Source organism: Quercus lobata, chromosome 2 (assembly GCF_001633185.2).
Source record: "Quercus lobata isolate SW786 chromosome 2, ValleyOak3.0 Primary Assembly, whole genome shotgun sequence".
In the NCBI taxonomy this organism is placed as follows: domain Eukaryota; kingdom Viridiplantae; phylum Streptophyta; class Magnoliopsida; order Fagales; family Fagaceae; genus Quercus; species Quercus lobata.
The window spans coordinates 1,566,247-1,591,798 of NC_044905.1; the positions used below are offsets into that span (position 1 = coordinate 1,566,247).

At 37.4% G+C, this 25,552-nt stretch overlaps 1 protein-coding gene across 1 annotated transcript; it reads left to right on the forward strand.

Moving 5' to 3' along the window:
* The first annotated feature begins 17,697 nt into the window (after positions 1 to 17,697).
* Positions 17,698 to 23,764, forward strand: LOC115972077 (vacuolar-processing enzyme-like). Its single transcript, XM_031092228.1, has 9 exons — positions 17,698 to 17,994; positions 19,603 to 19,767; positions 19,855 to 20,011; positions 21,085 to 21,170; positions 21,259 to 21,458; positions 21,878 to 21,926; positions 22,328 to 22,537; positions 22,785 to 22,991; positions 23,298 to 23,764. Exons 1-9 carry the CDS (start codon positions 17,755 to 17,757, stop codon positions 23,478 to 23,480), a joined length of 1,497 nt encoding a protein of 498 aa, XP_030948088.1. The 5' UTR covers positions 17,698 to 17,754; the 3' UTR covers positions 23,481 to 23,764.
* Positions 23,765 to 25,552: the final 1,788 nt, after the last annotated feature.

Here is a 25,552-nt window from a genome sequence, read left to right on the forward strand (position 1 = left end):
ACTAACTTTTAGTTCAATTTTTTTTTTCGGGGGAGAAATAACACTATTGTAAGGACCAGAAAAATTGGCAACTTAGGCTCTTTAGAATAGTGGCTAGATCAGTTCAACCGTAGCCCAAAACAATAAATTTGTAAGAGAAGGAAACAAACAACAAGAGGGAGGCTCCGCCCGAGGATGAAAATAAGGAAGAAAAAGAAGAAAGTAGTTAAATGGATGAGCTTGATTCTCAATACAAACTGGCCCGAGGAGGCCACAGTAATACAAGAAATGTTATTGTTCACTCTCTTCTCTCAGTGTTCTTGTTTCTTTACTATATCTTAATACTTATGTCTGGATCATTTTCTCTGTAAACCCTCATTTTTTTCTTATATACTCCTCCCTCTCTCACATCTCAACCTTCCATCTTTACCTAACCAATCTTCTCTCATGGCACTTGTCTCTTTTTACATCTAAAGAAGGTGGTAGAAGGAATCTACTTAGCTGTGACTTACACTGTTCAGGTCACTTCCTCATCAATGCAGCTGATAAAACTGTTGCCCACCATTTAATGTAGAAGCAACAGGTTATTCCAAACTAGAAACTTCCCCTGTAATCACTGATTCTCTTTCTTCAGATCCTTCTTCCCACTTGGAGTGCCTTAAAGTCCTTTGACTCACCCCTTCCTCTCCTCGGGCGACCTTCCTCCTTGGGCCCGTGGCATTCCCACACCAAAACTGCAACTCTTCAACTTCATCATGGGTCCTCGGGCACCCACAATAGCCCCTTAAAACTTTTGCTATTAACCCTGAGGTAAAAACAAAGTTTTAGTTATGTAAACAAATTACACACGTGCCACGCGTGTTCCCACGTGGTAACGTTCTTTCATCTGCCTCCAGTACACTCCTGATGCTTCAGAATCCACGATTTCACATTTATGGTGTCAGGCGGCTGCTTGTCCCCCCACGTTCTACGGCTCGATCAAGATCCTATGGTCCATATTTTCCCTCATTTTATGAGTGGGAAAATTACCACTCACTTTTTACCTTTATATAAGGAGAGTTTGGGGCTGGCTGAAGTTCATTTACGCATTCTGGCAATTTGAGTTAAAGCAACCTCCTGAGGAGAACTTTTCCTTTTGCTTGTAGGTGTGTTCATCCTTACAATTCTTTTTTTGCAAAAGTTTATTCTTTCATACCATAAAACTCTATGGGTAAGATAAGCTAGTAGATACTCCCAAGACTAGGGCTGTCTTTAGGGCATAATATAGGATTCCCAACACTGTTGAAATCCAACACTGCGAATATGGTGAATGGCTAGTCATGAACAGACCTCCTGAATCCGTGGACATTCCTATGGTCACCTTCATTGAAGGCAAGATGGAACTTCCCATGGGAAGGGTCACTAGGGACTATCTAATGAACTATAGGCTGACCCCCACTCAATGCTCCCTGAAGGTTTTTAGGGTCCTCAGGTGTGTAGATATGTTAAACCGGAAAATGAGAACCAACCTTACTTGGCACGACGTAAACTGGGTATACAACTGTTAAAAGGGGGAAAAAAACCAAATATTACATTAAATGTAGAGTCCTCGCTGTTAGGTTAATCTCCTACCTACCTGACTCAAGTAAGGGTTTAGACGAGGACTTTCTCATTGTCTCGGGAGACTGGTACGATGGATTGTATAGGGTTCCTGAGGACCATAGATGCGTATAGGATACTACCTAACTTTATAAATCTGAAAAAAGCCCACCCCCCCACCCCTTTTTTTTTTAACTTACAACTCTCATTGTTTTCATTAGCAAACGAATACAACATCGTCCTGGCCAAGCACTTGGTGAACTTCACAGACCTAAACCGAATCCTCAAGTTAGAGATCTTCTAGCACAAGGACGGTCAACTCCAAGGTGCTCACGTCATCCTTGGATACAAGCCCTCCACCAAACGTTTTTAGGGCTCAAAGAACGTCATTAAACCCAGAGACGCTCGATTGGCTTTAATAGATGTAGCTGTCTCAGGCTTCCTATTAACTGAACATCCTCTCGTGAGAATTTAGGATGCTCTACTTCCAACCCCCCTTGCAGCTAGGCTCCTTTACTCACAAGAACCCCCCATCCCTTCGGATGACGAAGCTAAGGAGCCCACACCAGATCCTATCCAGCAGGAAGTGACAGATAAGGACTTTGAGGTCTTCTAATAGCAAGAAGACCCTAAAGACACTCCTAGCACCTCACACCGCTCACTACGCCCCGCTTAAATTAGTCCGAACCAATAGGGGACCAACATTCCCAAAGGGATGGGTTTCGAAGAGAAAACCCCATACCTATTTGCCCTACTCACGGCCCACGCTGGGGGCTCTTCCCCAGCTGTGGCAGTGGTGCCTCGACCACCCACTCCTGCCGTGATGCATGCATCTTTCGTTGATGCCGCAGACAAGAAGAGGAAGAAGGCCCAAGAAGGCAAGGGCACTAAAGGTGCCAAGAAGGGAGAAGTCACCCACTCCTCACACCAGCCTCCAGCCAAGGAGGCCAGAACAAGTAGGGGCCAACAGAATAAAAGCGCCTCTACTGGAACCTCTAAAGAGAAGGAGAGAGACCGACCACCCAAGCCTTCTGTTTGGAGTCCTATATTCACCCTGAGTTCAAGCAGTCCTGTGCTGAGTGATGCCAACTTGAGGGACCATAAAAAGGCAGCTCAGGCCTGGTAGCAGAGTATTTAGAGAAAGCTCTATGCTTACTTGAGGACATGCAGGAGCTTAGGTCCTTCAGTAAAGACGAAGTTTTCTTGTCTTTAAAATAAGACCTAGTAAAGGTATATAATTATCCTTCTTTCTTTATACATTTAAACCATTCATACACGAAAGCTAATTGGTACCAATCTTGCAGTCTATCCAAGCTGCCTTCATAGCCGAGGAGTGGGTGGACCATGCATTGGACCAGGCCAAGCAAGCTGAAGGTAAGTTGACAATAGCTGAAAAAGCCCATGCAGAGGTGGACAAGAAGCTGAAGAAGTCTCTTACCCACCCGACTGAGGCTGAGAAGGCCAAGAAAAATGCCGAAGCTGCCTTGACCAACTACGATAAACAGGCTGCTGAGTGCCTAGAGGCCCAGAGGAAGACTGAGAATAAACTTGCACTTAATATGGTGGAGTTAAAGCAATTGCAGAAGCAGTTAGAGGCTAAGGATGCCAAGAAGGCAAAGGCCAAGTAAGCGGCCTATGATGCGGGTATGACTAAGACGGCTGAAAGTCATACTGCCTAACTTAGGGATGTTGCTTAGGCCTTCTACCTAGAGGTGTGGGGTCAAGCCCTAACTGCAGCTGGGGTTAGCGATGAGTCGGAGCTTAGGGCTACTGACAGGGTGTACTACCCTCCTGCACTGCTTTTGGCCCCCACCTCCTCCTCAGCCCAGCTTGCTTCTACTCCACCTGTTGCCCCAACTATAGATAAAGAGAAAGAACAGCCCCCTCCAATCGAAATGGTGGAGGTGGAGACAGAGGAGGCAACAGAAGTGGCCCCACTGAAGAGGAAGAAGAAAGAGAAGGAGCAGGAAAAGAAGGGAGGAAAAGAAAAAGAAGCCTCGGCATAGCTCAACCTTAGTCTAGGAAATAGATAGCTGATTTTGTAACTAGGCTCAAGTATAGTTGGTGCCCTCTTTTTCTTTCCATTGTACTCCTTAAACATTAATGAAAAAAAGTTAAACTTCATTTTATGCTTTTTCAACTGTTTAATTTGTACTTGTCAGTTTATACCTTACGCTATTCTCTTTTCCTTGGTAACGAATACAACATATTGACCTGTGACTCACTTATTAAATACTTCTTATCACTTCATTCAATATGGAATGACTTGTAATACAATTAATTGATTGACTCATAGAACTTAAGAAAAATTCCAACTAAGACTTACCTTAAATTGGACTTGGAATCTCAAAGCAAACCCATTAGCACTGATCCTGAAACCCGAGGAAGTACTCAAGACTCTTAGCTTCACTATTCAGTTAGACAACCTTTTGCATAGATCGTCTTGTTCCTCATCTGTGACTCGAGGAGCCACATCAGGCCTAAATTCTAGCCAATACTTAGAATTTCTCTTGCAATGTTAATTTACCCTAAGCTTGTGACCCGAGGAGTCAAACAGGGCCTAGGTTTTGTTTAACACTTAGAATTTTTCATGCAATGTTAATTTACCCTAAGTTTGTGACTCGATGAGTCGAATAAGACTTAGGTTCTGTTTAACACTTAGAATTTTTTATGTAACGTTAATTTACCCTAGGCTTGTGACCCGATGAGTCGAATAAGGCTTAGGTTCTGTTTAACACTTAGAATTTTTCATGCAATGTTAATTTATTCTAAGCTTGTGACTCGAGTAGCCGAACAAGGCCTAGGTCCTGTTTAACACTTAGAATTTTTCATGCAATGTTAATTTACCCTAGGCTTGTGACTCCAGGAGCTGAACAAGGCCTAGGTTTTGTTTAACACTTAGAGTTTTTCATGCAATATTAATTTACCCTAAGCTTGTGACCCGAGGAGCCGAACAAAGCCTAGGTTTTGTTTAACACTTAGAACATTTCATGCACATTGATTACTTCAGCAAATACATCCATAGTAAAACACAACTAATCAAGATATGAATGGCAAAGGTGTTCATAGCATTAATAATAATAATGTCATAGATTGTTTACATTCCAAGGGCGAGGAATTACATTTTCACCCAAATCTTCTAAGTAATATGCCCTAATGCCAGCAATGGAGGTTATCCTATATGGCCCTTCCCAGTTAAGGCCTAACTTTCCCTAGGCAAGGTTCTTTACTATCCCTACTTTCCTTAAGACCAAGTCTCTTGGAGCTAATGGTCTCAACTTCACCCTCTTATCATACCCTTATTTAAGTTTCTGTTGATAATATGCCATTTTTATCGTAGCCACCTCTCTCCTTTCCTCGGCCACATCTAGGCTATCAAGAAGTAAACGGTTATTTTCCTTAACATTAAACTGATCAATTCTCAGAGTTGGGAGCCCTGACTCAAGGGGGATTACAACTCCCGCCCCATAAGTTATTGAAAAATGAGTTTCCCCTATTGATCTTTAGGGTGTAGTACAATAGGTCTACTTGCTTACTCCCAAGTGCAGGAGATCGTAGCAATATAATTCTCGGAGTACCAAGGTCAAACCACAAGGAGCAGGGTGAATTCAAAGACAATATAATTAAATAACAATTTGGATGAAGAAGAAAAATACTTTTACTTGGTGAGTGTTAACAAGAATAATGATAAAAACTTATTTAAATCAATAATGTAAATACTACGGTATCGGGGTGTTTCCCTATATCGATATGAAATTATTTGTGATCTAAGAAAATATATATTTCATAATTGATTGTTGTTATACAATTAAACACTTATGATTCGGTTGAACTGAGACAATTCAAGAACGTATGATAACCTCGATTGATAATGTGGTTAGAAAAGTTTTCTGAAAAACCCATTCACTTTAAAACATGATTTCTATTTGAAACTATTAGAAATTCATCTAAACAATAAGAAAAACATGATTGAACTTATTGAAAGCATGGAAGAACTAATACATCAAAAGAAATCTAATTGAACAATCAAATATGCCGTTGATAAAATCCTAGAAAGAATCACATTAAATACTCATACCGTATAGAAGAAACATAACCCCTAGCCCTAGCAAAGAGTTTAGGCTGCCATTAGAGAAAGAAAAATACAAGGTTTTCTCTGCCAAAATTCATTCTACCAGCCTCCCTTCAAAATCCTAATGTCTAAGTGTCCAAAGAAAATAAAACTTTTACTATTTTAATTTCCGTCCAAGTTTATAGCAATAACTTGTGAGTTAATTTCGGCCTTCAAAAATTGGGAATTTTGAAAAACTCAAAATTGTAAAGTTGTAGATATTTAAGTCACGGTTCCAACCCATCTAGTCTTGTGTCAATTGGATTTTTGAGAAGAGAGATATGTCCAAAATACTGATCAGTGCTCAAATCAGATTTTTCCTTTCCAGATTCTGCCTCTTTGATTTCTTTCCTTATTTAAAGCTTCCAATCATGGTAGACGATCCAAGAACTCCAGCTGCACCTCCTTAAACATTTAAGTATAGTCCTTTAGCTCCACTTTAATTCTAGTTTGGCCTCCATTCTCTCACAAATTTCTATAAACTCATCTTTCTCACATGATTTCCTAAAAGTAGAAAATTACACATAATGAATAACATCTTATTCAAGAAATTATGTAAAAATAAATAATAGGGGCTAATGCAAATCATGGCTTAATTATACAAATTAAGCATATTTATTAGGAGATAACGCCCACATAAATATATAACAAGTATACATTTTAAGGCGTTATCCACAATACATGGGGCAATTCATCCACCCATTTCCCTTTAACGTCGTCCAATCTTTTCTTCAACCCAGACCTTGTTGGTGGCCTTGGCCTGTCCATTTCCCTGAGGATAAGTAGGTGTAGAGTACATGTTCCTAATCCCTAACTCCCTATAGTATTTTCAGAAGGCTTTACTATCAAATTGAAGACCATTATCCGAGATTAGTGTGTGAGGAATTTCAAACCTTGTGACAATATTCCTCCAGATGAACCTCTTAGCATCCACGTCCCTGATGTTAGCAAGTGGCTTAGCTTCTACCCACTTGGTAAAGTAATCCGTGCCTACGAGGAGCCACCTTCGGTTCCTTATAGCTCTGGGAAATGGTCCCACTATATCCAAGCCCCACTGAGCAAATGGCCAAGGGTTGGATAGTGGATTTAGGACTCCCCTTGACTGATGAATATTTGGGGCATATCTCTGACATTGGCACACTTTTTCGCATAATCCTGGGAGGTTCTCTGTATGCTCAGCCACCAATATCCCTGGGTGAGCGCTGTATGCGCCAAAGACTTACCCTCTATGTGACTCCCACATACGCCTTCATGTAACTCTTCCAACAAGGGCTCCACTACCTTTAGATACACGCATAGTAAATATGGTCCTGAGTAAGAGCGCTTGTACAACTTATGTTCTTTAGATAGCCAATAGCAAGGAGCACTTTTACGCACCTTCTCTGCCTCACCCTTGTCCTCAGGCAATAATCTCTGCTTTAAAAAAAGTTACTATAGGATCCATCCAGCTCGGCCCTATTTGAAGGCTATACACCCCAACCAAGGGTCCCTTTATGAGACTAGAGCTATCCATGTCCTCAACAATAATAACCCGAGTAAGATTTGACCCAAAGAAGTGGCCAACATTGCCAATGAGTCTACATGGGAATTTTGTCCCCTAGGGATTTGTTTTATAACAAAACTCTTAAACTAAGCCTGAGCACATCGCACCTTAGAAAGATATCCCTGCATCCTCTCATCTCGGGCTTCAAACTCCCCATTGACCAGGTTGACCACCAACCGAGAATCAGAATACAACTCCACCACATCTCTCCCCAGTTGTTTGACCATGGCAATTCCAGCTAACAGAGCCTCATACTCGGCCTCGTTGTTGGTAGCTAGAAAACCCAACCGCAACAACTTCTCAATTACCAACTTCTCAAGAGTAATTACCACAACCCCTACACTTGCTCCTTTTTGATTACCTGCTCCATCAGTATAAACTTCCCAAGGGAGAATAACAATGGCCGATGTGACCATAACCCCTAAGGCTTTATCTTCCTCAATCATTGTACCATCGGTAAATTCTACCACAAAGTCTGCTAGGATTTGCCCTTTTATAGCAGTCCGAGGCATGTACTTAACATCATAGGCTCTTAGCATGGTTCCCCACTTAGCAATTTTGTTTATATAGTCTAATTTTCTTAGAAGAGCTTGTAAAGGTTACTGGGTAAGCACCACCATAGTACGAGCCTGAAAGTAATAGGGAAGCTTCCGAGTGGCATGCACAATGGCCAGCACTGCCTTCTCCAAGAGTAAATAGCGTATCTCAGCCTCTTGTAAGGACTTATTGATATAGTAGATGGGCCTTTGGACTCCATCCTCATTTCTGACCAAGACGATACTGACAACATAATCTATAACGGCTAGATACACATACAACACTTCCTCCTTATCGGGCCTAGAAAGTATTGGAGGGCTTGACAAATACTGCTTGAGATCCTCAAAAGCTGTTACACACTCCTCAGTCCATTGAAAGTTCTTCTTGAAAGCTCGAAAATGTGTGAAAACAAAAGAGCTATTTAGACCCCCAAATTACAATTACGTCTAGATTGATCTTACTCTAACTTAAACTAAGTGTGGAATAGAGTAAATGCAAGTGGATAAACAAATAAACTACTCTAACCTATAATCATTATAACACAGCAGTAAAATGAAAGGTAAAAGAGTAGGGAAGAAGAATGCAAACACAAGATAATACGTCGATGTGTTATCGAAGAGGAAACCGAAGAACTCGGTGAAAAACCTCTCCACCGCCTTCTAAGCGGTAATCAATCTACTAGACAATCAGTTGGGATACACGAATAGCAAAAGATCCTAATTTACCCAATGCACCTGAGCCCTTCAAGCTCCTACTCCAACAAGGCTTCTCGGAACCGTGTCTTGTCTAGCTCTCTGGATCTCGCAATACGCCTGATTGTATCCGTCAAAGCTTGGATTCTTCTAATGTTTCCTAGTAGCACCAAAACCTCACTTGATACTCAGAATGGGTGTGGTAAGTGTTTGAGCTATCAATCTCTTAATGGTATGGAAATGGAGAGGTAGGAGTTGAGGAAAATCCACAAGTAATTGTGTAGAGAATTGTGGGTATAACAATCTTTGACTCTTAATGTTTGTGGCTAGGGTTTTCTCTCTGATGCACTCCTCAACATATGTGGGTAATAGGGGTATATATAGTGTGGGTACAGAAAGTGTGTATCAGATATGACAGTTCAGCAAAACAGAATGTTTCGCGGGTATCTCGCGGGAAGGCTTTACTAACGAGACACTCGCGAAAACTAGCTGTCTCCATCCTGTCTTGACTCTTCGCATTCCAGTCATATGCAGGGCATATGCTTTACTTCGTGGGAAGCTTACTCACAAACTACCCGCGAAAACAGCTTTAGTCTTCAATTGTCTTGAGTCTTCACACACTCTCTCTCTCTCACACACAACCCTTACAAATAAATTACATATGAAATACAAGGTACATAAGATTGAACAAAATTACAATCAAATTTTGTATGGAATTAAAGCCAACATAAACTAGTTGTAAATTACAACTTTACACTTCCACTTGTGAAGAAGCTGGAAAAAGGGACGACACCTGCCTGCAGACCGAGAAATGAGCCTATTTAAGGCCGCTGTCATTCTAGTCAATTTTTGCACCTTTTTGGGATTTCGAGGAGGATGCAAACTGTTAATAGCCTTAATCTGCTCGGTGTTGACCTCAATCCCATAATGAGTAATCATGTAGCCCATAAATTTACCCGAGCTGACCCCAAAAGAACACTTAGAAATGTTCAGGCGTAATTTATGCTCTCTCAAAACCGAGAATATCTCCCCCAAATTGGCCAAATGATCTTCTACCTGCCTGCTCTTTATTACCACATCATCAATGTATGCCTCCATATTCCTTCCAATTTGGGACTCAAACATTTGTGTCACCATTCTCTAATACGTGGATCCTGCATTCTTAAAGCCAAAAGGCATCACCCTATAATGGTAGTTCCCATTAGGAGCACGAATGGTCGTTTTCTCCTGATCTGGCAATGATAAGGGTATCTGATGGTAACATTGGAAGGCATCCAGAAAACTTATCCGAGGGTATCTTACCGTGGCATCCACCAACTAGTCAATTTTAGGGATGGGAAATGGGTCTTTTGGGCAAACTCTATTCAAACCAGTGAAGTCTACGCAGACTCACCACTTCCCATTTTTTTCTTAACCACCACAGTGTTGGCCAACTATTCGGGATAGAAGATATCCTTAATAGCTTTAGCCTGTTTCAACTTGTTTACCTCTATCCTTACTGCCTCGATGTGATCTTTGGATTATTGCCGAGGAGGCTGCTTACATGGCGTAGCCTTGGGATTCACATTCAGTTGATGACATATAAACCCAGGGTCAATCCCTAGAACGTCATAAGTACTCCATGCAAATACATCAATGTTGACCTCCAGAAACTTCACCGACTCTGCTTTTTCCAAGGGTGGCAATTGGGATCCCACTTGGAAATATCCCGCTTGATCCTGCCTTATTACCACCTTCTCCAACTCCTCAGATAACTCTCTAGACACCTTGGTTTGCTACCCCCATGTAGGGCCCTTTAGTTGCTATAAGACTGGATCTTTAATCATCGTAGTAGGATCTGAAGGCTGTCATGTAATTGCCAACATTGAGAATTGCCTAGCTGTGGCCTGGCTACCCACCAACTTTCTCACTTTCCCCTGAGTAGGATATTTAACCTTCAAATGTAGGGTTGAGGACACAACACCCATAGCGTGAAGCTAGAGTCTGGCCAGGATAACTGTGTAGGGGGAAAAAGCTTCTACCACAATGAAGTTAACCTGCACCTCCTTATCCCCAGTTTGTATAGGTAACCTTGGGACCACCATCCTACCATTAAAACTCACTAACGGTGAGTCATACCTTTCTAGGTCCTCGGGTTTCAAGTTTATCCCCTTGTACAAATCAGGGTACATGATCTTTGCTCTGCTTCCCTGATCAACTAGCACCTGTTTACGTCATAACCACCAATCTTGATGGCAACCACCAGAGCGTCATCATGTGGCTGGAGAGTTCCCTTCTTATCCTCCTCAGAGAAACCCTGGGTAGGGGTAACCATCACCCTAGCTCTTTTAGGAGTCTGATCACCGGCCTTCAAGTCATAACCTCCACCCACAGATATAACCCTAGTACTCGACCCTCCATTATTTCCTGGCTTGGCAAATATCACATTGATAGTACCCAACGATGGCCGAGGAGCGCCATCCCTATGCAACTCAACTTCTGAGTGCCCGAGCTACCCGGTAGCCTAATGTAAAAGTCGATTAAGCTTCCCTGCCTTCACCAATTGGTTCAGGTGATCTCACAGGGTTCTATAATCCTCTATAGTATATCCTTTGTCTTGATGGTAGTGGCAATAGAGGCTTTGATTTCTCCTGGATAAGTCCTTACCCATCTTATTGGGCCACTTGAAACAAGGCTCACTCTTAATTTTCTCCAGTATCTGATACACTGGCTTTTTAAACAACGAATTGACCAATTGAGCTCCCGTGGATGACGTTTGATTAGAAAACTCCCTTCGAGGGCGATTACCTTGGTATCCACCTCCCCGAGGATCTCTCTTCTCTGGGAACATTTTAGCCTTACCCTTTCCCTGTATCTGGTCCTCCTTTATCCGCTTATACTTATCTATGCGATCCATAAGTTGGCGCATGTTCAAAGCAGACTTCATCATCAATGACTTTCTCAACTTGTGCTTAGCAGGGAGGCCAACCTTAAAGGTTCTCATAGCCACATCCTTAAAGTTCCCATCTATCTCATTATATGTTTTCCAATACCTATTTGAATATGTCTTAAGGGTCTCCCTTTCCCTCATTGCCATAGACAGTGAAGAATTTACTGGCTTGGGGACTTTACTGCACGTTATGAATCTTGCCCTGAAAGCCCTCGTTAGCTCCTCGAAAGACCCCATTGACCCCTCCTCCAAGGCGTCGAACCAATGCATAGCCATTGGTCTGAGGTTGGAGGGGAACACTTTGCCTATAAGGGCTTCATTGTTGGCTTGAACTGCCATCTTCTGATTAAAGTGGCTGACGTGCTCCACGGGATTAGTCCTCCCATTGTAAATGGTAAACGTTGGCTGAGAAAACCGATGAGGAAGTTTGGCCTTGTTAATCCTTCTAACGAAAGGTGACTTAGAAATTTGCTGTAAGGTTTTACTCATTGCATTGTTCCCCATGCCATGGTGGGAGGACCTTCTTTCACGCTTATTACTGCTCTTCTCCAACTTGTCCTGGCGCGAAGAGACTGAACATGACTCACCAGATGGATTTTTAGACCTACAACGATATGAGCGATTCTTGCTTTCCCTTGACCTATCACTTGGTGGAGAAGATGGACTTCTTCTATCACGCTCCTTGCGCCTCAGCCTCCTGTGCAGACGTTCTACTTTCTGTTGCAACTTCTGTGTCTCCTAATCATGTGAAACATGACTCCTAATCCTTGAGTGACTCTGCTCAGTATGCTCAGTGTGGTAAGACTCCACCATAATGCTTGGGGTATGTTACTTATCTCTCTTTCGCTCCAAGTTAACAAATTGGTTCTGCCTTTGTGAGCCAATCGATTCTTCCTTTTCCTGGCCTACATTAGCCATAACTACTCAAGACAAATCCACAGCACCTTGTTGTTCCCACAGACGGTACCAGTTGTAAGGACCAGAAAAACTAGTGATCCAAGCCCACTTAGAATAGTGGCTAGATTAGTTCAACCATGGCCCAAAACAATAAATTTGTAAGAGAGGGAAACAAACAACAAGAGGGAGGCTTTGCCTGAGGATGAAAATAAGGAAGAAAAAGAAGAAAGTAGTTAAATGGATGAGCTCATTTCTTAATACAAATTGCCCTAAGGAGGCCATAATTATACAAGAAATGTTACTGTTCACTCTCTTCTCTCAGTGTTCTTCTTGTTTCTTTTCTATATCTTGATACTTGTGTCTGGATCATTTTCTTTGTAAACCCTCTTTTTTCTTATATACTCCTCCCTCTCTCACATCTCAGCCTTCCATCTTTACCTAACCAATCTCCCCTCATGACACTTGTCTCTTTTTACATCTGAAAAAGGTGGTAGAAGGAATTTGCTTAGCTGTGATTTACACTGTTCAGGTTACTTCCTCATCAATGCAGCTGATAAAATTGTTGCCCACCATTTAATGCGGATGCAACAGGTTATTCCAAACTGAAAACTTCCCCTGTAATCACTGATTCTCTTTCTTCAGATCCTTCTTCCCACTTGGAGCGCTTCAGAGTCCTTTGACTCACTCCTTCCTCTCCTCAAGTGACCTTCCTCCTGGGGCTTGTGGCATCCCTACACCAATATTGCAACTCTTCAACTTCATCCTTAGTTCTTGGACACTCACAACTGTAATTTTATTTAAGGGATAGCTGAATCGGCTTGAATTACAACGGAAATGTGTGGAGGAACACCCTCCATCTACACCGTGAACTCGCTAACATGTCTCGCATGTTTAGTAATGTTGTGGTATTTGAATCCCTAAAGTTTGGATATAAATTAACTAAGGGTCTAAGAGACCAATGGCAAATGAACAAATTATATATTTTATAGACAAATTTATTCTTCGAGATCCTTATTTTATAAATTACAATTACCTCATTGTAATTTCATTTATGGAAATTTAGTCTTAAATTTTTCAGTTGCTACATTTTATCCTTAAAATTTTTGGATTTAAAATAAAATTGCTCAGGGGTTGCATGCTTCACATGTGCAAAACCAATTATTGACCCATTTTTTGTGACATTTTTAGAAAAAAACAATTAATAGGGAGCTAAGTGACATAGACTTAGTGCTGACCTTGATTAATACTTATATTAAGGGTACGTTTGGTACACTGAATGTGGATTACAACAGGAATGATAATCTTTACTACCAGGAATAAAATGTGTTGTAATGGAATAACTAAACCTATTCATTAGTTTGGTTATGAGTTGTAACATTATAATAAAACTTATGATCTATTTTAGGAAATATCTCATTCATACAAATATATTTCTTAGAAAATAATATATTTTAAAATTTAGAGAGATGAGTTATTTTTTGATGATTTTTTATTTCCATAATTGTTGGGTGGATAAAGAAAGTTTATTTATTTGGAAATATATTAATATTAGAAATTATTACATCTACTAAGGAATGGCTATTACAACCCTTTTAGAGAGGAATAGTTATTCCTCATTTTAAAGAATAGCTATCCATAAGGAATGACTATTTCTTGTAATAAAAACATAACCAAACTATTGAATAATTAAACCATAGGAATAACTATTACATTACAGTGCCTATTACAATTTATTAAACGTGCCCTAAATGTAAACTCGACTAATGAATCAATGAGGATAAAATAAAATACTTATTGTGGGTATTCGAGAACTGAGGATGGATCTGAAGAGTTGCAATATGACTATGGGGATGACACAGTCCACGGGCCTAAGGAGGAAAGACGGCCGAGGAAAGAAGGAGATGAGTCAAAGTACTCTAAAGGGATTACAAGAGAAAGAGAATCAGTGGCTATAGAGGAAGATTCTAGCTTGGGGTAGACTATCTCCTCCACATTAAATGGTGGGCAACAACTTTAGCAGCTACATTAATGAGGAAGTGACCTGAACAGTGCAAGTCACAGCTAAGCAAGTTCCTTCCACCATCTTCTTCAGATGTAGAAAAAGACAAGTGTCAGGAGAGGAAGATAGTTAGGTAGGGATGGATGGTTGAGATACAAGGAAATGAGAAGTATATAAGAAAATGGGGTTTAGACAGAAAAGGGGATCTAAAACAGAAGTATCAAAAAGAGACATAAGCACAAGAGAGAGAGAGAGAGAGAGAGAGAGAGAGAGAGAGAGAGAGAGAGAGAGAGAGAGAGAGAGAGAACAGTGTAACTATCTGTACAAGTTTAGCCTCCTCGGCCAAGTTTGTGGAGGGATATATGCCCTTCTATTCTATAAAATTAACATTTTCTTCTTTATCTTGATCCTCAGGCAAAGTCCTATCTTGTTGTTCATTTCCTTCTCTTACAAATTCTATTGATTTGGGCCAAGGTTGAACTATGTAACTCACTCTTCTAAGTGGGTTTGGGTCGCAAGATTTTTTGGTCCTTACACTTATCTTTAAAATAAAAGAAATTATATTTTATGAAAATATATCTTACTTAATTTTGAACTGATTCAAAGAATATTATGAAAGTAAAAAGAGGTGAATATATACAATTTATTAATAAAATTTGGGTCATATTTGATTTTAATTCTTGAAATTTGAAAAGTATTGGCTGTAATCTAAAATAGTGTAAAAGTACAAAGTTAATATTTTCATAACCTTACTATTGTGACAGAGTTCATGTGATTTTGTTGAATTTCGATAATTCTAATTTACTAGTCGGAAACCCGTGCAACGCACGGGAACTTACCTATTTATAATAGACTAAAATAATTTTATAAAATTTTAAATTGATTATGAAACTATACTATTGCGTGAATTGCTCCTATCTTTTTGAGTTATAATTTGATGAATAAGCCAAATTTAGATATTGAAACAAAAATAACTAAAAAGTTCTGATGTTAAAATGTTTGAAAGAGGAAAAAAAATCAGAAAATTTACTGGCACTGCCTAGAAATTATTGAAACAAAACAAAATATATATGACTACCAAATAGAGAAATATAAGAGCAAGATAGGTTACCTTCAAGAGAATAATCCATAGTTATAACAGTTGAAATTTGCTAAACTGTTTCAAATATTGCAAAAAATTTAAGCCAAAAATTTAGATGGTCAAACTTTCAAAAGACAATAAAATTAAAAATCAAAACATTCAGAACCTACAAATTATAAAAAAAAAAAAAAAAAAGTCATTATTGCGAGACAATTTCAGTAAGGATGGAAAGCTTTGTTTTTTTTATCCAATTCTTCCTAATTGATGAAAAATTTGGTTCAAACATTGTCGAACACTTTGAAGGTGCAAATAATATAGGCTTCCAACATAATCTTTAATTAATAAACAAAGAAGCATGACACCATAAGAGAAAACATAAGATAACATATAGTGTATATACCTTACTCTACAGCTGTGAAAAAATATCCACACAAAAGGAATTGAAAATTTGTACATACGTCTCCATAAGGTAAAGCTTAAGGTTATATAATCTAAAATAATATAGAATATAGCATCTTTGAACCACACAAAAAGTTAGCAAACTTACTACAATACTTGTAGTTATATTATATATTGTAAAGTACTACTCCATACAAAACAAAAGCAAAAAAAACTAATTCACAAAAAAGAGAAAAAGCAATAGCAAGCGTACCAAAGAAATTGAAGCTTAGGGTTTTCTCTCTTAGTGGAGACGGACAGAGGAGATTGCTTTAGGGTTTTCAAAAATTTTGTCTCTTATATATATATATATATATATATATATATATAAAAGAGACTCCTGTTAGGACTCTCTCACTATTTAATTTTAAAAATTAAAATTTTTTTAAATTAAAATGATGATGTGGAAAATTGTGGGAGTTTCAAAGGCTTCGGTTTTATATATATATATATATATATATATATATATATATATAAGGAAAAGGATATGTGAGGATAAGCTTGATATGTTTGTAATTTTTAGAGGATTAAAAGGGAAAATTTTCAAATTTCAAGGGTTAAAATAGAATATGATCAAAATTAAAAGAAAAGAAAGTATATTTGTGTTAAAAGAAAAAGGAAAAAACTATATTTTACTTTTGACAATAAGTTGATGGTTGTTTTTATTTTGGTCTATCAAATTCCATTTTCAAAATATTCCTTTCATTCATATTTGCGATTGATTTAAGTACTAAAAAAATGAAGCCTTTCTCCTCTCTCTTAACGGTTAGATTAGTCACAAACATAAATGAAATAACAAATTATAACACCAAAATTGAAAGCAATCTAGACTTTTTTACGTTTGATTTGAAAGAAAAAAAAAAAAGGAGAAAAAGGAAAGAACACGGGAGAAAGGAAAGTAAATTAAGTGTTTGGTTGGGATGAATAGTGACAAAAGAAAGGGAAAAGGGGGGAGGGGATGGTGGGGAAATTTATTTTCCTCTATTACCTCCCAATTTTAGAGAAAAATGAGAGGGAAGAACTAATTTTATTGGTGGAGCTAATTAATAGGAGACATCATTTGATAATAAATATTAGATACATTTTCTATTAGTAGGCTATTTTCTTCTTAAAAAAAGAAGAAGATCTTTTCCATATTGTAAACCAAACCACTTCTGCTTTATTCTGGCTAAGAAAAAAAGAGATTAATTTTTTTTTAAATTATTTTATGTAACAAATTGTGTCGGATAACATATTAAGTGCTATGTCCATAACATTTTTATAAAATTTTATAACAAATCATAGGTAGTTAGTTGTTATTGGTTCAAATTTGAACCTACCACTAAGTTTACTTTTTTACTTTAACAATAATAACCAATAACAACCTGCCACTTAGAATTTGTTATGAAAATATTGTAAAAATATTGTAAATATAGCATATCTTATTACTTTAAATGTATTTACCACTCACTTCTAGTAATTTTAGGATTATAAATTAATTTACAATTTTTATATCATAATTTTAATATGATCTAAACTATAAAGGATTAACAATCACTTATATATGGAATCATGGATATATTATTATTTTTTATCTACTCATCACATTTGCCATGATATACGCTCGTAGCAAAAAGTTGTAAAAAACTACTTGATAACCGGTCCTTTTTAAGTGTTAAAGCCTAATTCGTAGAAAACATAATAGTACCTACCAGTAGAAAATGAGGCACTGGGTCCCACCCTTATCACATCTTTACCCTTTAATCACACCAAAAGTTTCACAGTCCCTGAGCTCAACGGTGACGTGTACGGCCAGATAGGCCATATCTCACACACACCCATTTTTAATGAAACGGAAAAAAAAAAAGGGTTACTGGACCCCACCTAACCCCAAAATACGTTTCTTTCTCTTTATAAAATCTCAGCTCCACCAACCAATCAAACTTAAGAAACCTTCCTTCCTTCCCAAACCAAAAAAACTCATAGCTGCCATGACTCGCACAGCTTTTAGCGTCGTCGTCGTCGTCCTCCTCTTTATCGGCCTCTCCGGTTCGGTCTCCGCCGGTAGGGACCTAGTCGGAGATATTCTCCGGTTGCCTTCAGAAGCTTCCAGATTCTTCGGAAGAGGTCATGGGGCTGATGTGGCTGATGATATTGATGATGACTCGTCCGGAACCAAATGGGCGGTTCTGATTGCCGGTTCCAATGGCTACTGGAATTACAGGCACCAGGTTATTCTTTTTATTTATTTATTTTTTTACCTTCCTGTAAATTTTTGTTTTTTCAATTTTTCTGAACTTGTTATTTCACAAATATCTAATTTAACTGTGTTTTCTTGATTTCTGTTTTTTACCCCTGGGTTGATTTTGTTTTTGTTTTGTTTTGTTTTTTTTTCGTTTGTTTGTTTTTATTTATTTTTATATATATTTTTTGTTTGAGTGGTGTGTTAAGAAGCTAAATGATCATAATGGATTTGGCTAAAAGTAGTAAAAATTTGATGGAATTATTATTGGGTTAAAGCTTCTAATAATTTTCAAAGTACTTTATTTAATGGCTTTTGTCTAAGAATCAGTCAGCACTTAGGATTAGTGTTTTCAATAAATAAGTGCGCGAGTTTGAATTGAATAAGTGAGATTTTTGTGTAACAATAAAGATCAGAACTTATTATCAGTCCCAATTGATGAACTTTCACTTGATTCAAAAGTATAAGCTATTAGGAAACGGTGAATTTGATCATATGTTGCGAAAGCATAAGATATTAGGAGATGATGCAAGTTTAGACTCCCCTTAATAAGTGGGACCCAACAATTGGGAATTTAAGCTTGTAAATTTGGAGGTAGAGTAGAAAAGGGTTCGAAATTAGCACCTTTCATAACATGTTATATTGAAAAATATAAATATAGCAAATTAAATTTTATGAACTTCTATTTCTTTGATAATTCGATTGAGGGAGGGTGGATTTGAACACTGGATGTCTTCCTTTGTATATATATGTGTGTGTGTTTTGAAATTTTGTAAAGCATTAGGGCATCTGATTAGTAAGCTAACTTGGGCTGATTTATCAGATGAGATCATCAATCGATTTTTGCGTCTTTTTTTTGTGAGTTTCGGGAATATCCCCCATTCATAGGTCCCTCTTTTTCTACGTTTGCAGTGTTGGGCAGAGTGCATGTGCATATTATCCTACTTTTGTTTTTGTTTGGGATAAACATTACTATTGTGTTGTATTTGGAAGGACCTTGTATTGATCTAATCATTCCTGCCATAATCACATTGAAAATAGAATTGTCAATTATGGACCAATTTGTTTTATAAGTGAGTTTATGGATTGATAACAGTGACTTTCCAGTTTGATATCTTGAGTTGGGAGGACCACTGTGTGAGTACACTTAATAAGTATTTATTCAACCTCTTCTTGAGTGCCATGTTATGCTTTCACATGGTTCCACAAGTATTCATAACTTTTTTCCCCTATTAGGACTCTTTGTTGCAATCTAACTTGAACTTTGCCATTTTCTTAGTTGTTCTAGGGGATAAAATTACTATTAATGAACAAAAAGCTATAGGGTAGGTAAAGATTATTCGCCTTGAGACAAGAAAAGAAAACTGTATGTTTTGTAGCATAGTGCAGTTATGTTGACTTTTGTTGAGTTCCTATTGTATGTATAAAGTAATGAGATCATTTGTTATTGTTTTTTGTGCTATGGATGTCTCGGGTATGCTCGTGTCCTATTTAGAGCTTAGCAATAAACCATTGTTTCTTGTTTGTAAGTGTGATTTTATTGTTTGATGAGATTGTTAATGCCCGCCCTCCCCCCCTTCTATAACTTCTTTTACAGGCTGATATCTGTCATGCCTATCAACTGTTGAAGAAAGGTGGGTTGAAAGATGAAAACATAATTGTTTTCATGTATGATGACATTGCTCTCAATGAAGAGAACCCTAGGCCTGGAGTTATTATTAACAAACCGGATGGTGATGATGTGTATGAAGGAGTGCCAAAGGTCAGATTTCTTTCCTTAAGGTCTTAATTACTGCTGATACTGTAAGTTGTGATTTTCTCACTTATGCAGTGGGTCCTATTGTGGCAGGATTATACTGGGGAAGATGTTACCGTTGACAACTTTTTTGCTGTAATCCTCGGAAATAAAACTGCTCTTACAGGGGGTAGTGGGAAGGTTGTGGATAGCGGTCCAAACGATCATATTTTCATATACTATAGTGATCATGGGGGTCCTGGCGTTCTTGGTTAGTAGCGATCTAGAAATATGATATACTTTTTTCAGTACTTGCTATTGTTGGTTCCAGGAGTTCATCAGTTTGCTTAGTTCTCATTTGCTTGGGCTATAAGTCTCTTAAGGTTTTGGTGTGGCTTTCCTATTATTTGTGTCTGGTTTAGGTACCTTTTAGTTTCCTCAAACTGAAGCTGTGAAGCATGGGTTCCCATGTCAAACATATCTTTATTGGTGTGTAACTATGACTTATGCATCACATATTAATAATTGGATGGTTTTGGAATGGGATTTTGAAGTTATACTCCCATCTAGCTGTACAGGAGTCAGGGTCTGCTGAAGAGTTCTGGCAAATAGATTTTTGTGTTTGTGTGTGTGCAAGCACACGTGTGTAAGGCTACTATCCAATATGGGTATAAGATTTTAAATTTGTATGTGCTTTTCTTCTCCATCATCTTGGCAATCAAACAAATTATTCTATGATATGCACCCTTAAGCCTGTTTAGGAAGACCATCTGATTCTCCAGAAAGGATCAATTTAAATCCTCTAATAGAAACGAAGGTTCCATCGGAACGATTATTTATTTCTATTTCAGTGCACCTTGTCTCTCTCTTTTTCTTTTTTTTAATTAAGAAAGAAGAAGAAAGGGAGCGTGGATAAATAAATGACAAGAAGATACTGGAAGAAATGATGGAAGTAGGAGTTCAAGCACTAATTCTTTTCTTATAATTACATGGCTAAAACCATAGAAGTATCTGTTCAGTAGAAAAAATTTCAATCCCTCTCCCCTGATTATATTGATGACTATCCTTTTAAAAGTTGGCCACGATATTATAAGGCAAGATCTCTACTACAAGGCTTGGAATCTCCTGAGTAGTCCAACCTGATGTAGTTCAAACCAGTCTTGAGTTCCCAAGAAGTTGGCCAGGGCTTAAACTTGTTCAAAGTCTACTCAGGAAAATAAGTCTGAATACATTTTATACAATTAGTTTGTAAACATTGTTCAGAATATTATTTCTTGTAATTTAAAATATTTTATTAGATGATGAATTTTATATTTTCTTATCTGTAGTATGATTTTTTTTCAGGCATGCCTACCAGTCCTTACCTTTATGCTGATGATCTGATTGAAGTTTTAAAGAAGAAGCATGCTTCTGGGACCTATAAAAGATTGGTGTGTTACAAGTTGAACTATCATTTTCTTGAGGCATTTTACATTTTGGTGTGATGTTAATTTTTAGCTGGACTATGTGAACTTGTAGGTATTTTATCTTGAAGCTTGTGAGTCTGGAAGCATCTTTGAGGGCCTTCTTCCAGAAGGTTTGAATATTTATGCAACAACAGCATCAAATGCAGAAGAGAGCAGTTGGGGAACTTATTGTCCTGGAGAGGATCCTAGTCCTCCCGAAGAATATGAAACTTGTTTGGGTGACTTGTATAGTGTTGCTTGGATGGAAGACAGGTATGCAATATATTTTTGTATTTTTATGCATGTTATATGAGAAGGAAACAACAATAGTTTGCAAATATCAGGTTCACTTCAGTTATACTAAGATTAGTCTCAACCGTATAGAAGAACTATCTCCAACATGTTTCCAATTTACTTGGTTGAGTAGACTCTGCACCTGCACTGTCCTCCAAAAAAAAGAAAAATAAGTCTTAAACATAGAAAAATTGAAAGGTAAGTGAATGTTGGCTGAAATCTATCACATCATGAATCTCTTTTCTCTACACTTATTTTGGGTTGCTTCTCTTTATATGAATCTATCACTCCTGCTTAGGTATTTCACTAAGCTGATGAACAAAAATTTAGAAGTATACACGATACTGTTCAATTTCTATTTTTCTGTACTAGTTTTAACGGTATGACTTTGTGATCAGTGACAAACACAATCTGCGGACAGAAACTTTGCGCGATCAGTATAGATTGGTAAGAACCAATTGCATTGTTATGAAATTTCAAGAAGAGAGGGGTTGGGGGGGGGGGGGCATTGGGTTCTTGGGCATAGCTTTCATCCAGTGCCCCATTGCGTTGGATGGGACATGATGCAGACACGTGTCTGAATCGTGTCGGTTGCAATGCACTAGACCCAAGCCAAACACCTAATTCTAAAGGGCAAAGAGAGAGATACCATGTACTTAGAATATTTTTGTTTGATTGGGCAATGTGGGCCAAATTTCCTTCATGTCAACAATGGGACATATGCAAGGAGTCAAGAACAAACTATGTGTGTTTTTGGTATCTGTTGTGTTAGAAGTGTCCAGATGCTATCTGTGCAATTATTAATTTCTGATAGCATTTTAATGATATCATTATGCTGGCATTCACAGGTCAAAACGAGGACTGCAAATGAAAATTCTGCCTATGGTTCTCATGTCATGCAATACGGTGATATAGGTCTTAGCACGGACAGTCTTGTCTGGTATTTGGGTACAAATCCTGAAAATGAAAACTCCACTTTTGTGGATGAAAACTCCTTGAGGCCGCCTACAAAAGCTATCAACCAGCGAGATGCTGATCTTGTCCACTTTTGGGATAAGGTTTGTTCTCCCAACTGTTGTTATTTATCTGTTATTGTCCTTAATTCCAAATAATACAAGGACCTGTTGATTATAAGGAAAATGGGCCATCAATGTAACTTTTCTTTCTTGCTATGAAATTCTAGTTGTAAATGTAAGGGGCTCTCCATTATATATTGGCAACACCTAATACATTTTTTTTTTTGGAAGCTCTCAGCCTTAAATTTTAGCCTGTGATTCAAGCTTTTCTTTCTAAATCTTTTTTCAGTTCCGCAAGGCTCCTGAAGGCTCTCCTAGGAAAATTGAAGCTCAGAAGCAGTTTGTTGAAGCAATGTCACATAGAATGCATATAGATAACAGCGTTAAACTTATTGGGAAGCTCCTATTTGGAATTGAGAAAGGTCCAGAGGTACTCAACACTGTTCGACCTGTTGGGCAACCACTTGTTGAAGACTGGGACTGCCTTAAGACACTGGTATATTACCAATCCTCAGCCTCCCCTTTACCTCCGTGAAAGCCTTTATTATTGTATTCCCTCTTGTTTTAACAAAAATAAACCAGATCTACTTGTGGCTCATCTGGCTACGACTAAACTAATGCACCTAATTGCTTCTAGGCAAAGCCTACACCAAGATTAGTTTTAACAAAAACGGCAAGACCACCTTTTTTTAATCATTTTGAATGAAAGATCTGTGGGACCATTTTCCTTGAGGATTCTTAAGTGAATTATTCTGTTGCTGCTATATCTATAATGGTGTGTCCTAATCAATCATTTTTGTAGGTGAGGACATTTGAGACACATTGTGGATCCATATCCCAATATGGGATGAAGCACATGCGCTCCTTTGCTAACATCTGTAATGCTGGGATTAAGAAGGATCAGATGGCTGAGGTATCAGCTCAAGCATGTGTTAGCATTCCTTCTGGGCCGTGGAGCTCTCTGCACAAGGGATTCAGCGCATGATTGAATCATAATGCGCAATTTGAAAGTCCAAAACTTGGACTGTAATAATCTATATATAGGTTTGTAAACGTTTTGTAATTTGATGATGGTTCACATGATTTCCTCATGTAAATAGAAATCCGGCTCCTTCATTATCCTGCTCTGTACTGAAGAACTTGTCATAAATTGTAATTAATATGACAGTGACTGTTGTGATTATATGAACATGCATCCGATTGTCTTATGTAACTTGAACAGCTATAAGCTATTGCATGAACAGAAGGGGCAAGAGCTTTAAATGTGCTTCCAAACCATTGTTGTCAAAATCGCGATCTGGATCGTAGGATCGCACGATTTTACGATCCTACCTCATCAAAACGATTAGAATCGCATTAGGATCGTAAAAATGGTAGGATTGTATAGGATTGTAGGATCGTATGAGATTCTACCAATCCTACCGATCTTACTAAAAACATAATTTTTTTGTTTTTTGGATAAATTTTTTGTTTTGATGAAGCTTTAAGGATTTTTATTTTTTCATGTTGTAATGGTATGACTTTTTATTTTATAAAATTATGTCAACCTAAGCAAATGTTTTCTAGTTTCTAGTTCACTTGTAATCAAAATGAAAGAATGTTTTATCATTTCTAAATGAAGAATTTGACTTGGTTTTGCTGCATTTTAAGGTATAATATTGTTAAATTTGTTTGATCAATATACTAATTTGTGTTCTAATATTACTAAAATATTTTTTTTATATATATAATTTTATTAGTTATACTTGTATTTGTATATAGATTGATTGATTTTTTTGAGTATACTCTTTAATTGTTGCTGAGTGGTATAACTTGAATAGTTGAGTGTGAAATTGTATCTTGACATCTTTTACAACTCTAGTATACAAATATATAATGTCTACATAGATGATGAAATGAATGATGATGATTAGGAATTTAGGACGGTGGTTATAAGAACTTTAGAATGGGAATAATTAAATATTCACCTTACTTTTGGATTTCATATTGTAGTTAGCTAGTTTCCATTTGCTAACTTATTTTGGATTTCAAATTTGGAACTTAGAACTTAAAAATATTTTCCTTATGTTTTGATAAATATTTTGGTATTTGGTTGCTAATTAAATATTTATTAAACTTTTTAGATACATTAAGTCAAAACTTAAATCGTTAGTATAGATTTAGCGATGTATGACATGCAAATTACATCATATGATGCAAATCTAAGGGTACGTTTGGTACACTGAATGTGGATTACAACATGAATGGTAATCTTTATTACCAGGAATAAAATATGTTGTAATGGAATAACTAAACCTATTCATTAGTTTGGTTGTGAGTTGTAACATTAGAATAAAACTTATGATCTATTTTAGGAAATATCTCATTCATACAATTATATTTCCTAGAAAATAATATATTTTAAATTTTAGAGAGATGAGTTTTTTTTAATGATTTTTTATTTCCATAATTGTTAGGTGGATATGGAAAATTGATTTATTTGGAAATATATTAGTATTGGAAATTATTATATCTACTAAGGAATAGCTATTACAACCCTTTTAGAGAGGAATAATTATTCTTTAAAGAATAGCTATTCATAAGGAATAACTATTCTCTGTAAAAAAAACATAACCAAACTATTGAATAACTAAACCATAGGAATAACTATTACATTACAGTGCCTATTACAGCCTACCAAACGTGCCCTAAGTTTTTTTATGGATGAATTTATAATTACGTAATTATTCAACATACAAAGTCATTATCAATGTATTTTTTGTTTTCAATCTGAAAATATGTAGGATCTTATGATTCACGATCCGATCCTACGATCTATGATCTCACCTATCTTCAATGATCCTATATAGGATCCCGATTTTGACAACCTTGTTCCAAACTATTGCATGTGGGTCCTTGATGATGCAATTCCAAATGATTTATTCATACGTGTATGCACTTATGATTCGTTCTAAGAAAAGAAGAAAAGAAGAGTATGTGACATACTTAACAGTTATATCAACTTATTAAGATGGCAAGTTATTAATTTTAACATGGCACTAACACCGCTTTATTATT